General features: G+C 40.1%; 1 protein-coding gene across 1 annotated transcript; it reads right to left on the minus strand.

The window, feature by feature from the left end:
- LOC109233862 (IQ domain-containing protein IQM6-like) lies at positions 11,346 to 15,265 on the minus strand. Its single transcript, XM_019399714.1, has 9 exons — positions 15,169 to 15,265; positions 14,049 to 14,592; positions 13,846 to 13,960; positions 13,699 to 13,764; positions 13,528 to 13,616; positions 13,346 to 13,433; positions 12,636 to 12,875; positions 12,434 to 12,535; positions 11,346 to 12,238 (listed from the first exon to the last, which is right to left on the minus strand). The coding sequence occupies exons 2-9, from the start codon at positions 14,522 to 14,524 to the stop codon at positions 11,477 to 11,479; spliced, it is 1,938 nt and encodes a 645-aa protein (XP_019255259.1). The 5' UTR covers positions 14,525 to 14,592; positions 15,169 to 15,265; the 3' UTR covers positions 11,346 to 11,476.

The raw sequence follows: 16,635 nt of genomic DNA on the forward strand, positions 1-16,635 counted from the left end.
CATGGAATTCACTCTTCATCAGATGGATGTCAAAAGTGCCTTCCTGAATGGCTACCTAAAAGAAGAAGTGTTTGTTAAACAACCTCCAGGGTTTGAGAGCAAGGAATGTCCTGAACATGTGTACAAATTAGACAAGGCTCTCTATGGACTCAAGCAGGCTCCTAGAGCATGGTATGAACGATTATCCAAATTCCTGCTTGAACATGGCTACAAAAGAGGTAAAATTGACAGTACTCTATTCTTGAGGGAAAAAGGTAAGGATCTTCTTGTGGTACAAATATATGTTGATGACATAATTTTTTGGGCAACCACTGACAAACTAAGTAAGGATTTTGCCAAATTAATGGGGAGTGAGTTTGAAATGAGTATGATGGGTGAGCTTAACTTTTTCTTAGGCTTACAGATCAAACAAAACTCAAATGGAACCATGATCCATCAGCAGAAATATGCAAAAGAGTTGATCAAAAAGTTTAAAATGGATGAATCAAAGGAAATAGACACCCCCATTGCAACTGCCACAAAATTAGACATAGATGAACCTGGCTCATCTGTTGATCAGAAGTTGTATAGGGGTATGATTGGTTCTCTTTTGTATCTTACTGCCAGTAGACGTGACATAGTTTTCAGTGTAGGGCTTTGTGCTCGCTTTCAGGCTAATCCAAAGGAATCTCACTTGACTGCTGTCAAGAGGATACTGAGATATTTGAAAGGCACTACTGATCTGTGTCTTTGGTACCCTAAAGGTAGTAATTTCAATCTAGTAGGGTATGCTGATGCTGATTATGTAGGTTTCCTTGTGGATAGGAAGAGCACCTCAGGTATGACTCATTTTCTTGGTTCATGTCTTGTATCATGGGCCACTAAAAGGTAGAATTCGGTGGCCTTATCCACTGCTGAGGCTGAATATGTTGCTTCTTCCTTTTGTTGTGCTTAATTGCTGTGGATCAAACAGCAGCTGATAGATTTTGGCATTGAAGTTGGTTGAATTCCTATCTTCTGTGATAACACTAGTGCTATAAGTATGACAAAGAACCCTGTTCATCATAAGAGGACTAAGCACATAGATGTTAGACACCACTTCTTAAGAGATAACTATGAGAAAGGATTGATCTCCATAGAATTCTGTGCTACTGATAAACAAATTGCTGACATCTTCACTAAAGCACTGAGCAGAGAAAACCTTGAGAGGAACAGGTTGAAATTAGGGATGATTAAGATCATCTAACAGGACCAGCTCAGAATGCATAATGATAAAAAAATTGAAAAAAAAATGAATTTTTTTTTGCTAGGAAATCTGAACTTGTGTAAATATCTAGATTAATTTCTACTCAGCTTCATACTGTAATTAGTATACTCTTGTGACATGTGTTAATATGACTCACTGATCTCTTACAAAATTTTCTCTATTATGGTAAATTGAGGCATGGTTAAGAGAATTCCAAATGAAGAACCTGGTTCATCAGTATGGGTTCATCTGAATGCTAAGGTATGTTTTCTATACTTTGCACAATTAGAAATACAAATATTTAAATCATGAGCAGAAGTCCTACAATTGTTCAACTCCTTAGAAAATTCTATCCGTTAGTTTTGAACTAGTTCCGTCAGCCTTAGAACTCTAAACCACAAAAAATTGCCTAAAATCTAGGGAAGCCTAACCGTTCATTCAAACCTGAAATTTCAGGTTGATTAGACCTCTAATTGACCACTGCTAAAGCTGCCGTTATACATTAAATGTGTATTTCTCTTTAAATACATATCATTACCTCCTGCCATCTTCATAATCCCAAACCGTTAAAAATCCCTCTTCACTTTCACTTGCTTTCTTCTCCAAAATTCTAACTCACCAATTCTCTAAAGAAACCAGCGATTGTGACAAACCCAAGAGACAACCCTGGAACTCCTCCACAGCCCACTCCCACTGATTCATCTACCTCTCCTCCACCTAGCACAACTCTCAAACCCAAGCTGAGAAGGGTAAAAATGCTTGCTAGAAAAATAGTAGCTTCTGGGGCTCTTTCGAAGAAATTGAATGAGAAATTAAAGGCAAGCCAGGTTCAAGACTCCGAGTCTAACTCTGATTCTGAGTCGTACAAGTCTGCTAGTGAGGGGGAAGGACCTGGGTCTTCTGACTCTGAGAAGACTCAAGAATTCCCTACTAAGGTAAGTTCTTCTTTGACTGAAAATCTAGAAACTAGGTTTGTTCTGGTTGGGCCTATCAGGGATGTAGAATTACCTGAGTTACGAAAGAGTGGAGGTAGAAAGAAATCTGAGAAAGAAAAAGAGGGAGAGGGTGCATGTGGTGAAGAGAGGGGAAATGGGAAAAGAGTGGTTGATCATTCACCTACTGCTGGTTTGTCTGTGCCTGCTATCTGTGGGGTTGAACAAGAAAATGTAGAAGAGAGTGGCAAGAAGTCAGGGGGAAGTGGTTCTGGTGAAGCTGCTGAAGGGTTAGTTAATCTAAGCGCACAAGGAGATGAACCCGGTTCATCAACTGAAGAGACCCTAGCAGACTTGTTGAAAAGGGTTGGGGCAAGTTATGATCCAAAGAAAAGAAGAACCCCCACACAAAAAGCCCCCAGTGCTCCTAAACCCTCCAAAAATAGAAAGGCTTCAGCCCCAACAACTACTGAAACTTTCTTGCCTAAGGGAAGAGCCACAAGAAGCAGGGTGAAACAGAGTGAGAGTGATCTACAAAAGGCTCTAGCTGAAAGTAAGAAGAAAAGGATTTTTAAAGGAAAAGGGAAGGTAGCAGAGTCCTCAGAGGCTGTGGAAGTTGAGGAGATGGAACAGGTCCATCAGGAGGAAGTTCCAACAGTGGAGGTTCAGACCCCCAAGCCCAAAAAGCCCAAGACTTCTTCCAAGAAGTCTTCCTCTGTGTCTGAGGCTGCTAAACCTTCATTAGCCAAGAGGACAAGGTCTGCAGTGAAAAGTAAACAAGTTCGAATTTCTGAAGATGAGGAATGGAGTGGTGAAGAAGAAGAAGATGAGTCTGATGGTGAACAAGACAAGCTTGCCATGTTCGGCAAAAGAAAAATTTTGAAGGGTAGATTGCTGAAAGACCTGGTGGAACCAGCAATGATAAGACTGGTAGATGCCTTAGCTGCTCAGGGGTGGAAGGACATGGTCCTTCAGATGGATGGAAAGCTAGCCAGGAATGAGATCATTGAGTTCATGGCGAATGCAGAGGTTAAGGAGGGCAAGGTTAGCAGCCTGGTGAAAGGAGTTCAAGTGACCTTTGATGCAGAAAAACTGGGAGAGATCCTTGACATACCCTCTGAAGGGTTTGATGACTATACAAGGCAAAGGTGGCCTTGTCTGGACTCCCTTCCTACTGCCCTTGAAATTACCAAGAGGTTCTGTGATGCTGAAGATGTGAATGAGGCTAGGGCTGTTCAGAAGAGTGAAATGAGGCCACAGCACAAAGTCTTGTTTGAATTTGTCAACAAGTGCCTATTGCCCAGACAGGAGAGAAGGCATATTGCAAATTATATGGACCTAGTTCTTATGGAGTGCCTGGAAAGTGGAAGGCAAATTAATTGACCTGCATTCATCATCAAGCTGCCGGACAGGGTCATCAATGGCTCCAAGGCTCATGCTACCCCCTATGGCTTTATTCTGACTACGATTCTGGATAGGTGCAATGTGCCTCTGAAGAAATGGGAAATGGCCTCAAGCAAGGATCACTTTGGCATTAATACTCTGATTGCTTGTGACTATTTAGTCAATGCCATCCNGAGAAGAATGATGGAATTCTTCACAATATGCTGAATCTTCTCCAAGCCCAAAACCAACCCTCTAGCTCCCCCAAGCCTTAGGAATTCTAGCCTTTGTCTCCTGAACCTATCTAGTATCTTTAGTGACCCGGATTAGGGATTTTCTATCATTCTTTGCTCATGTTTTAAATGTTTTTTGCTTTCTGGTTTTGGATTGTGATAGCAACATATCTTCTATCAATGATATCTACTATTTTTGCTCTTGTTCAATGTTAATCTTTCCTTGATAGTTTAAATATGTTTGCTTGATTATTGATGATTAAACCATGATTGCACTTGCAGTTGCCCCAGTGGCCATTAGTACTTATTAAAATCTGGGACTCACACTTTGTATGCAACTTTTCAATGATGCCAAAAGGGGAAGAGATATTGTGCTTTACATATTCTGAATAAGTGATATTTATAACCTAAGTAACCTGGTCCTTGATGATAAATGAATTTTCTAAATGTTGTATTGATGGATAAGCTGAGTTCTTACAGGATCCAAGTAAGTAAAAAGCACAGAGTTTGTCATCATCAAAAAGGGGTAATTTGTTGGACCAAGAACAAGTGAAGTTTTGAAGATTGACAAAAGAACTCAGACATACTCAGACATGGACCAGGTCCATCTTGTGAAGCACAGTCATGATCAACCTGTACATGTGAGATGCACGCGAAGGAGATAAATCTAACTGATCAAGAAGCAATATCTCCTGATCTAATCGAAAAGGTTGCATATTGGATAAGGAGAGAAAGACTCCTTACATGAAGAGAATACAGTTTAGGAAGAAGATAGTGTTAGAGTTTGAGATCACCTTGAACTCTTCTACGATAGAAGAGTAGCATTTGAATCCCAGTCAATCTCTGATTACTAACCTATTAAATATCAGTGTTACTCTTTTACAGGTAATGCACATAAGCAGAAGTTAAACTTAAATTGAGAGCAAAAGAGCAAGGCGATTTTGCAAGCAATTTATGTGTGATTCGAGTGTGCAACCCTGAAGCTACTTGAACGAGATAGAAGAACCAGTTCCAAGTGTCTATCTTTTATTCTAGTTCAATTGTAGTAGGTGTTTTTACTTTGTACCTTTCAGCTTTCATAGAAGCAATTGTATTAGGTACCTTGAGTGTTCAAGTTAGAGTTAACTTGAAGTTGTCCCAACAGTTGAGGCTGTGTGCCACAACGGGATTAGAGTTAATCCTTAGGTTTACAAAGAGTTTTGTAAATGCTGTTTTGGCTCAATGATTTTAGTGGAAGTTTGGGAAAATCCTACTGAGTAGTAGGTCGTGGTTTTTTCACCTTTTGAGCCAGGTGTTTTCCACGTAAAAATATTTGTGTTATTTATTTTCTTTATTTATTATTCCGCAAACAGTAGTAGGTTGAACACATAGAAGGACCAGGTCCTTCTATAGTTCAATTAAGCGAAAATTGGGTACCACACAAATCACCCCCCTCTTGTGTGGTATTGACGTTTAAAACATCAAGAGTCATTTGTAATTTATCCAAGTATCTCTGCATTCGGTCCTCTCGGACTTCAAAAGTCCTATTAACTTGGTTTACCACGAGGAGGGAATCACACTTGGCCTCTATGACCTCCGCTCCCAAACTTTTAGCTAGTTCGAGACTTGCAATCACGGCCTCATATTCGACCTCATTGTTAGTCAATTTTGTAGTTCTGATAGACTGTCTAACTATATTACCCGCGGGTGATTTTAGCACGATGCCTAGTCCGGATCCCTTCACGTTCGCAGCACCATTCGTAAAGAGGGTCCAGATCCCCAAAGATGTACCCGATTTCATCATCAGTTCTTTTTCAACCTCGGGTACAAGGGAAAGCGCAAAGTCAGCCACGAAGTCTACCAAAGTTTGAGACTTGATGGCGGTTCGATATCGATACTCAATATCGTACCCACTGATTTCGATGGCCCATTTGGCCAATCAACCCAGCTCAGGTTTGTACAAAATGTTTCGAAGAGGATAAGTTGTCACGACACATATTGGATGACATTAGAAATATGGTTTTAGTTTCCTAGAGGCGCTTATTAAAGCAAACGCTAATTTTTCTAAGTGCGGATTTCTAGTTTCGGCCTCACCTAAGGTCCTACTAACATAATAGACAGGGAATTGCGTACCTTGTTCTTATCAGACCAGGACTCCACTTACCGCTATCTCCGAAACTGCCACATACAATAAAGATGTTCGTCCACTTTTGGGGTATGGAGCAGCGGCGGGCTCGATAAGTATCGCTTTAGCTCCCCCAAGGCCTGCTGGCATTCCGGGGTCCATACAAAGTTGCTCTTCTTCTTCAGCAGTGAGAAGAACCGGTGACTCCTATCTGAGAATCTTGAAATGAACCGCCCTAGGGCGGCTATGCACCCCGTTAGCCTCTGTACGGCCTTTACATTATCTACGACCGTGATATCCTAGATAGCTTTGATCTTATCGGGGTTGGTCTCGATCCCCCATTCGGACACCATGAAGCCGAGAAACTTGCCCGAGCCAACCCCGAACGTGCACTTTTCTGGGTTGAGTTTCATATTGTACTTCCTCAGTATATCGAAAGTTTCCTGCAAATTCTTCAAATGGTCCTCTTCTCGCAAGGACTTAACTATCATGTCATCAATATAAACCTCCATAGATTTCCCTATTTGTTGTTCGAACATTCGATTTACTAGGCGTTGATAGGTTGCACCAGCATTTTTTAGTACGAATGGAATTACATTATAACAGTAGGTGCCATACTTAGTGATAAACGAGGTCTTTTCCTGGTCCTCCGGGTTCATCTATTTTTGGTTTTACCCTAAGTGGGCATCGAGAAAACTGAGAGTCTCATGGCCGGCCATGGCATCAATCATACGATCGATGTTAGGCAAAGGAAAAGAATCCTTGGGGCATGCTTTATTTTGGTCTTTATAATCTATGCACATTCAAAGGTTGTTTCCCTTCTTAGGGACTACCACTATGTTCACTAACCATTCGGGATACTTTACTTCCCGAATAGATCCTATGTTGAGAAGTTTGGTTACCTCATCTTTGATGAAAGCGTGTTTGACCTCGGACTGAGGCCTCCTTTTCTGTTTCACCAAGCGGAACTTCGGGTCCAAGCTTAGTTTATGAGCAGTGATCTCCGGTGGGATCTCTGTTATATCGAGATGGGACCAGGCAAAACAATCCATATTAGCTTTAAGAAATTGAATAAGTTTTTTCCTGAGCTCGAGAGTTAACCCCGTTCCCAGGTATGCCTTTGGATCGGGAAGATGCTCGATCAATATGATTTGTTCCAGCTCTTCGACCATTGATTTTGTGGTGTCAGAATCATCGGGGATTATGAAGGGTCGAGGTATCATATAGTCATCATCCTCGTAAGTTCCCTGTTACTCTGGTTGGGTCGAGGCTGGTGACTGTGGTTGCTATTTGGCCTCCAGTTCTGATCCCTTTGCTAATGAAAGTGCCGATACCGGTATCACTTCGTCGATTGCAAACATTTCCTTGGCAGCGGGTTGTTCCTCGTACACCATTTTGACTCCTTCCGATGTTAGGAACTTCAGAACTTGATGAAGTGTCGAGGGTACTGCCCTCATGTTATGGATCTAAGGTTTTTCGAGAAGTACGTTGTACCTCATGTCACCCTCGATCACATGGAACTTTGTTTCTTGGATGGTCCCGACCATATTTACTAGCAAAATAATTTCACCTTTGGTGGTTTCACTTGCCATGTTGAAACCGTTAAGTACTCGAGTTGCAGGCACAATTTGATCTTGTAAGATGAGCTGCTCTACGACCCTTGATCGAATAAGGTTGGCCGAGCTACCTGGATCAATCAAAACACGTTTAACTTGAATTATACTCATAAGGGCAGATATTACCAGTGCATCGTTGTGAGATTTTTCGATCCCTTCTGCATCCTCGTCATTGAAAGACAAGGTCTCTTCTCGTAAGTAGTCTGGAGTTCGGTTTTCCCTTGTGATCGTCACCTTGGTGCGCTTAAATACTGGTCGTTGAGGAATATAGACCCCACCAACGATCATGTGAATCACGTGTTGTGGCTCCTCTTACTCATTCTATCTGTTTGAATCTCTATTTTTGAAGTGACTGTTGGCCCTATCACTTAAAAATTCCCGAAGGTGCCCCTCGTTGAACAGTCGGGCTACTTCCTCCCTTAGTTGTCTACAATCTTCTGTTTTATGACCATGGGTGCCATGATACTTGCATATTTGATTGGGGTTTCTCTGGGCCGAATCGGTCTGCAGAGGTCGAGGACATCTAGTATCCTTGATACGTCCGATGGCTGAAACGATGGTTGATGCATCTACACTGAAGTTATATTCCGACAATCGTGGAGCTTCTTTGGGCCCGGCATCCCTGTCAAAACCACTCTTACTCATGAGTCCCCATGAATTTTGACTTTGATCATTTCTCTTCTTATTCCGTGCAAAGATTCACCCAGGCTCGCTGCCTCTACGGTCTCCGTTGTACGGTTGATATCGATCTCTATTCAACCTTGGCTCTCGATCGATATCCCTCTTGATTCTATCCATGAGCTTGTTAGGATAAACAGACCCGGAAGGAGTCCTCAGTTGATCGTCCTCGACCCTGATCTTTGACTGATATCGATTATGTACGTTGGCCCAAGTGACAACTGAGTACTCGATCAAATTTTACTTCAACTGTTGTGAAGCTATAGAACTCCAAGTGTTCAGACCTTGAGTGAAAGCTTGAAAAGCTTGAACAGCCCAGTCATCGGTGACCAGAAGCAAATTCATTCTCTCTGTTTGGAACCGAGATACGAATTCCCTAAGCACCATTCGATAGAGTTTCCCCGAATTTCTTCAGCAATATGGATTCAATCTCGTCATTTCCTTTGATGGCGCACATATACGAGGTGACGTATTCATTTGGATCAGACGTCCCGTTATACATAGGAATCTCGGGCATACGGAACTTCTTGGGGATTGGCTTCGGAGCCGCACTCGGTGGGAAGGGTTTTTGCACAAACTTTTTAGAATCTAGTCCTTTCATTATCTATGGTGCCCCCGAGATTTGGTCGACCCTGGAGTTATAGGTTTCCACCTTCTTATGATTTTCCTCGATCTTCTTTTCCCCTATCTCTATTCGCTTCGTCAACTCTTCGAGCATTTTTAGGATAGCGGGATTTGTCTCCCATTCCTTCTCATTCAATTTTCTCGAAGTCGATTTGACCTTGTGCACAACTTCTTGGGACAGCTCGAGTTCGACCATGCTCGGCGTGTGGTTCTGATTTTGGAGCCGAGTTATTGCTTCCTACTGGGCCTGCAACATTTCGAAGATTACTCGTAAGCTGATCCCGCCATCTTCACCGTCATGCACATTCTGAGTAGCTAATCGGGTACCCCCATAAACGCTGCTTTCGGGATTGACTGCCACATTTCCATTGATAGCTACATGAACTGACGTCGAATGGGTCTGCAGCCGGAACTCCATCGAGGCCAGCAGGGGGTGCAATATTTCCTGGTGCAATGTTCTCATTCTCACCGTGTTGGCTGAGATCATTGTCAATGTGTTGAGGTGCTGACTGAGAGTTTGACATCTTTCAATCTGTAATCAAAGACACTTCAAAGGACAAGCGTAAAATAGTATGTGTTACGAAAATTCTTACCAGGCAATCACTATTATCCTTAGCCCCACGGTGGGCGCCAAACTGTCTACCCTTAAAATTGGATAACAATTAAACTTATAAATGGTTTTAAGGATATGTGATTTCACTTGGCACAAACTGAGAAATGTAAGAACTAATGTTAGAAATTAACTGTAAAATAAAGCAAACCAACATAATGAGCATTTATGGCCTTCGAGCTAGATCACCCTCGAACCAAAAGAATATGCTAACAAATGAGTATGGACTGAATAACAGAGCTTAAGAGAGAAAATGTAATGTATTGCTTTGTTATGTGTGAATGTCCTGCTTACAAAATGATTAGAACCCCCTTTATATAGTAGAGGAATTCTACTTATGGTACAGTTCTAAATACAGAAGGAAATCTCATGATTGGCTAAATGTCTGGTCTTGACTTGATACGTGCCGAGATTTCCGTCACGATCCTTGCCCGATGACGGATATCTCGGCTTTCTATTATTCGGTTTAGCTAGCTTCCTTCGATCTCACTCGATTTTTATCTCGCTTCGGTCTCGATCACGGCTAGTCTCGATCTTGATGGATCATCGACTTATGAGCTTAGCAATTCATCTCCGTGCCATGGTTTATGCTGTACGAGGTCGAGCCTTGGTCTGCCATCCCGATTTCGACTAGCCATACAAAATTAGGGAAGCTTGATTCTGACCGTACACAGTAATCAAATTAAGATTATTACATATATAAAGGTGCTGTAAGCCTCAGAATGATCAGTATTTTCCTCGGTTTGACTTGTGATATTTTCCAAAGTCTCAATTCTTTAAGGTAAAAGAAAGAACAAGCAATCAGATGAACACAGAAAGGAGGAAGAGAGAAGAATCCTTTTTTTTTTTGATAAAATGGATATTTATATTATATATAAAACTAGAAGTTGTCGTTAGTACATACACTTCGAATATGAAAATCGCCACATATTGCTGATCCAATGTTTGTGACATTTTGATTCCCTAGTAGTTTTAGTCTATTACAAGCCGAAATGTCTAGTGACTTCTTGTAGTAGTAGATTTCATCCAGATCCTTTGATAGTTGTAAGCTCACAAAATGAGGTGGACTTGGATGTATTTTTGCAGCCTCCTTGCTTGGCTGCCAAAAATCATCTTTGCATGCATTTTTTGCCAGAAGATATGCTCCTTGGTTTCCTTCACGAAAGTTATGCCGTAGGAACAGGTCCTTCCGCTGGAGCATCAATAACTTGCATGAATGAACAGTGTTAGTTACAACAAAGTGATCTTGGTTTATTGCATTGATAGCTTCAGTGGAGTCTGTTTCCACTTCTAGTGGGAATAGGTCGTAGATTGCCTGAAGCTCCGAGTGAAGAGGAGATAGGGCTTTGTCTATCTTTTGAAACCCTATTATCCATTTGCCATAATGGTTTCTAAAAACTCCTCCTATGCCTGATTTGTTACCTTCGTATTTGAAGGCCCCATCAGTGTTCAGTTTATACCAGTAACGTTGTGAGGGATGCCATTTTATGGTTATAGTGGATTTATCCGTGGGGGTTATTCCTGTGGAGTTGAAGAATAGGATTCAAAGGCCACATTACAAATGTCTTTCATGCGTGGGGAGTAGTGAGTGTTATTGAAGTTATTATTGTTTCTATTAATCCAAATTCCCCATAAAAGGAAAGGAAGAAGATTATTCCAAGTAAGTTTTAGGGGGAGGGTATTGATGTTCATGTCCTTTAATTTGGTGAGCCAATGAGTATCCTCGTTAGAAACCAGATTTGCAATTTTAGCTGTTTCCATAGGCATGAGACAATGGGGCATTTGAGAAAGATGTGAGTGATTGTCTCCTCTTGGTCTTGGAAACTGGGGCAGTTTGGGTTTATGTTAATCGGGAGAAGAATCCTAACTGATAAGAATTTTGACTTAATTTGATCTTTTTTTTCCTGCATATCTACAAAAGATTGGGAGTAAAGAATGAGTATGTCCGACTTTACAAAAATCTGTATAGGAGTTTGTAACGAATGATCAAAAAAACAAAATGATGAAACTTTCCTACTTCAGGGGAAAAAAACAAAAAAAAATATTGTAAGAATGATTTGATATCTCCTAACTACTGATCACAATATTTTTGTATCTCTTCTACAAGCGGGGTTGATTGAAAGAATGCTGCTGATTCAGAAACAGGACGTTTTTTGCTTTCAGTTGCTTCTCTAGAAAAGATAGTAGGAGTATGACGTCGAGCAGATTTAGGTGGAGTTGGAGATGTAGTTCTTGGAGACAAATACACCTCCTCCATAACGCGAAATTGGAGCTCTGTTGGATAGTCCCTCATGCATCCAATCCGAGGTCCAGCTCCCGTTGTCCATCTACAAGACAACTGATGAGCCAACTGGAATGACTTCGTTCTTCTATGTGTATTTATTCTCTTGATTATCTTTTCTGTGGGGATAGGTTCTTCATAATCTTCTTCATCTTCGTCATCAAATAAATTCTGCTTTGAAACTGATAGTTCTGTATCAGATAAATATTCTTCTGCTGTTTCATATCCATCTACTGGAGTATCCACAGGCTGTGTGTCGTCTTTTGATCCTCCCTGCTGGCCAGCCTTAGGGAACAACTCAAATACGTCTTGCCTTAGTGGTATTTGGACCGCAATTTGGGGTCTTAATCCTTGCGACCGCGTTGATAATGGAACTGAATTTTCTGCATCCTTGCAATACTTGGTAGTAGAATCAGTCTTCTCCTTGTGTGAGTGTTTGGTGTTGCTCTCTTCATTGGCTTTGCTAAAATCTGGTGCAGATAAGCTGTTACGAAGGCCAAAACCACCTTCCTTCCTAATAAAATGTGATTCCTCCTCATCACTCGGGGATTTCTGTAAAATACGAAGTAAAGCTTAAAAAGCTAAGCCACGACTAATTTAGCCACCCCAAGAGGTAACAAGATAAGTGTTGCAACTGATTTGTCCCAAAATACTAACTTCATTCGAAAGGATAAGTTTATTGTAAACTGTAGAGCGTCTTTGCTTATGCTTAAGCTTTGATCATTTAAGAGAGATGATGTATCCTACCTGGAGAACACTGACATCAATGTTATGTTGCTCAAGATATGATATAAATTCTTCAAAATTCTGCTTTGTGGGAAGATAATGTCCGCTGTGCGGCCAGACAGCCTAGATCATGCAACAAAAAAATTAGATTCATAGAAAACCATGTTTAAGAAAAAACCTATTGCAGATTTGGCAAACTTATCGCAATTTGTTAGATCTGTACCTTTAGAATACCATCTTCCACCACTAATCTGCCTGCAGATAATGTGGCTCCTCCAGCTAAGAAACTGGAATGCTGAAAAGTGCCTTTTTGCTTCATTCCAATATACAAGTCCTTCGACACGCTTAGCACAAAGATCCACTTGGTATCTTCAGGACCTCCCCTTGTATCAAGAAGCCTCCCACTCTGCTTGTAAATGAATTTTCCACCCACAATTACAACTTCATATGCCTCTCTCTCTACCTGTAATTAGTCATAACTTGCAAGTTGCATTAAACATAATTTCCTGACATATCTTCTTACTTCATGCAGCTAAATAAATTATACTAATATCCTTAGAAGTGCGAATACTTATTTTAAAATTTTTCGAAGGATGTCACAGATTATCATGGCCAAGGGTCTACCAGAAACAACCTCTCTATAAGGTCTGCATACACACTACCTGAGGAGGGTAGTGTTGTTGTTGTTGTTGTTGTTGTTGTCGTCGTTGTCGATGTCACAGATTAACTTTCCACATCATATGTGAAGTAGCATTACCTACTGTCTATTAGGCTCAACACTCTATTTTGGTTACAATTTTAAAAAATGAATATAGAAAATCCCTTCACAGATCCTTGCATAAATATCATATACCAGCCTAGATTTGAACCCCTTTTCTGTCACGTTATAAACTTACAGGAAAATTTGATCCCCTAAAAGAAGATAAAACTCACCGGACCAAGATACTTGATGCATTGTTGATGAAGTTTTGATCTAGGGCACTTCTCAAGATTTACTTCTTTACCTTCACCTATGTCCAACCTGCAACACTCGAGGGGAAAACATCTCGTTTAGTGAAGTTGAAATTGATTTCAAGTTGTTTGTTGAATTTCTTGCTGATCCAAGATAATCTCACCAATAGAAGAAAGGTTGTTTACTGTCAGCTTGGAGCCACTTGGCGTAATAAAATTGAAGATTGTGACCGTAACGATGTCTAGGATCAATCTGTTTTCACAATCATTATATCAATGGAAATTCGAAATTCTCAAATTTGTTATCTAAACTTTGTGTAGAAAAGGGTACTCACTGCCTCAAGCCAATGCTGTAAAGCAAGCTTACATGCCTTTTCATCTTTGGACAAACCTTTACCAACCTACCAATGCAGACAAAGTCCTAAATATCACAACATAACCAAAAGAAAGAAAGATTCTGAAATGGTAAAATCAATCCATACCTTAGCAGCTCTAGTTAAAGCTCTTGACCAACGAGAAAAAGCAGTTTCGGGTTTCTGAATGTCAAAGAATGATATAGAACTATGCTTGAGTTCAACAGAATCTAATACCTTCCACCTGTAAATTTCACTCAAAATTAGGAACAAAAAGAATCTGCATTAAGGGGAAAAAATGCCCCTAATCATAAATGTTTAAACTACTATACCATCTCTGCTCAACTAGAATAGCACAATCCGCTAGCCGTCTTCGAGTACGAAAACTTTTGTACGTTTTCTGCAACTTTACTGCAGCCTCATCTCTTTGTTTCTCATATACTAACGGTAGAATGTTAGTAGTTTGGTCAGGCATACTATGCAAATTTTCAGAAACCTCTTCACTGCTCGTGAGGCTATCTGATCTATTCGACGTCTTATCACCCGCATCAAACGCAGGAGTCTTTAGTCCAATCTCGGCCTCCAGTTCCCTCCTTTTATAGCTAAGAGTTCCTTCAAGGATCAACTTACCAGAACTGAGAGACTTCTGCATTTTTGACTGCTGAGAATTTTGTTCATTGAAATTAATATGATGTAACGTGGTCCTCGTACCATCATTTCCAAAACTCATTGTTCTCACTAAATAAGATTCGAACCGAGTATCTGAATCATCAAAATTGGCAAAGGGACAGGAATATGTTATTCCCATCTCCCGGCCAAAGTTTTTTGTTGGACTTCCTAGCTTGATCGAAATTCCCAAGTAAAGAAAACAACAATCTACAGAATTAAAGATAAAGTTATCAGACATTACTTTCCTCAATAGTTCTCAGGTGATGATAATGAGTACAAAAAAAGTTACACGACTAACTCGATACACTTGTATACACAAAAATGTACTCAATCATTTCTTGGTGGACCGAATTACCCGATAGCTGTATTTGTGGGAGGTTGTAGGTAGGTACATAAAGTAGCCCGAAGATCACCGTTTAAAAATAAAAAGACTCAATCATTCAATGTGAATGCCTTAATCTTGAATGTATTTCCCCCAATAAAAATTTCATGGCAAGAAACTACAATAAGGTGCATGAAGCATTAACATCTTACCATTGGACGGATAACTACTTTCTTCATGTAGGGTTCATTGCTTAATACAATGCATGATTAGAAAACTTCATGAGATGCAAAGACCAAATGATAAAAACAACAAAATGCATTGCTAAAAAGTGCCTGTAAAACAAGAAAAAAAGGGTACAACTTTTTACCTTTAATATTCCATACCTATGAGAACGAAAAACTGGGTATAAATATAATACTTCATGATAAAACAAGAAAATACATTAAAAAAGGGAATACCTATGAAAATGATAAAATGTCCATCTTGGAAGGAAAAGGTAGAATCTTGAGAAGCAATGGGAATGAATAAAACAAAGATAAGAAACTCAGAAAGAGCAAGAATTTTTTTGACTGAGGGATGTAGACCAATTTGAGAGAGAACGCAAAATGTGGGGTTTTTTAAAACAAAATTAAGGAAACACAATGGCCATTTGTTTCTCTGTGTAAAGCATTCTTTTCTAGCTCACAAATTTACTAATTTGTATTCAGAAAACAAAAAAAAATGGATAGTGATGTACGTTGACTGTCCTTTGCTATTCAGTCCAACGATTAGACCATATTTGTAGTAGAATGGGAAATGATGGCCCGACAGAAAGCAAGTCACTGGCTTTCACTCGTGAGATAGCTTTATTATTGATGTCGTCGAAAAATTGACTGAGGGTGACATCAGAATTACGTTGTCATTCGCTGTAATTTCTAGTTTTGAAGGAGCAGCTGTCACGACCCGGAATCCCAACCTCGGATCGTAATGGCGTCTAATATCCATTTGTTAGAGCCGACGTGAAGTAATTAATTAACCAAATTTTAGCAGTTAAAAATATAATAATGATATTCAACGAGAAATAAAAGTCAAGTCTAACACATTGCTAATATAAACCACGTGATAATATCTACTCTCAGAAATCTGGAGTCATAAGTACGCGAGCAACTAGAAGTCTACAAACAAGGTCTGAAATAAATACAACTGTTTCGAAAGAAATAAACAGTAAAAGCGGGAAATGGAAGGGGACTTCAAGGTCTGCGGACACCAGGAGTCTCCATATGAAATGATCCGAGCTGATGCACCTCACGCGCTGTTGGGACCAATACCAGTATCTGCACAAGAAGTGCGTAAGTGTAGTATAAGTACAACCGACCTAATGTACTCCGTAAGTGTCGAGCCTAACCTCGACGAGATAGTGAGGAGGCTATAACAAGACACCTACGTAAATAAACATGTACAAGTGTATATAAAGCAACAATAATAACAAAGAATGATAATGCACTAACTAGGAGGAGACATGCGAAAAGGGGAAGATATAATAAACACGGCAGGTATGAAATCACGAAATAACCAAGTAAATCACCACAAAAAAATCGAAAATGAGTCAAATCAATGATGTGAAAATGGCACGGTATCACCCTTCGTGCTTTTACTCTCGTCCTCACCATGAAATAATATGAATATAATGGCACGACATCACCCTTCGTGCTTTTACTCTCGTTCTCACCATGTAATAATAATATGAATGAAATGGCACGATATCAGCTTTTACTCTCTTCCTCGCCATGTAATAATGATAATACAAATAAAACGGCACGGCATTACCCGTCGTGATTTTACTCTCTTCCTCACCATGTAATAATAATAATATGTCGAATAATAAACAATGCGGAGAATAATTTAACTTCAAATATGGTGCCATGATATCAAAATTCAACTTCCAA

This window comes from Nicotiana attenuata, chromosome 10, assembly GCF_001879085.1.
Source record: "Nicotiana attenuata strain UT chromosome 10, NIATTr2, whole genome shotgun sequence".
NCBI lineage: Eukaryota > Viridiplantae > Streptophyta > Magnoliopsida > Solanales > Solanaceae > Nicotiana > Nicotiana attenuata.

Coding starts and splice junctions, on each gene's coding strand:
- LOC109233862 (XM_019399714.1), bottom strand. CDS start 14,524: ATGGGAATAACATATTCCTGTCCCTTTGCCAATTTTGATGATTCAGAT. Junction 13,617..13,698: donor TACAGCATTGGCTTGAGGCA/GTGAGTACCCTT, acceptor TTGTGAAAACAG/ATTGATCCTAGACATCGTTA. Junction 12,239..12,433: donor TTGATGTCAGTGTTCTCCAG/GTAGGATACATC, acceptor CGTATTTTACAG/AAATCCCCGAGTGATGAGGA.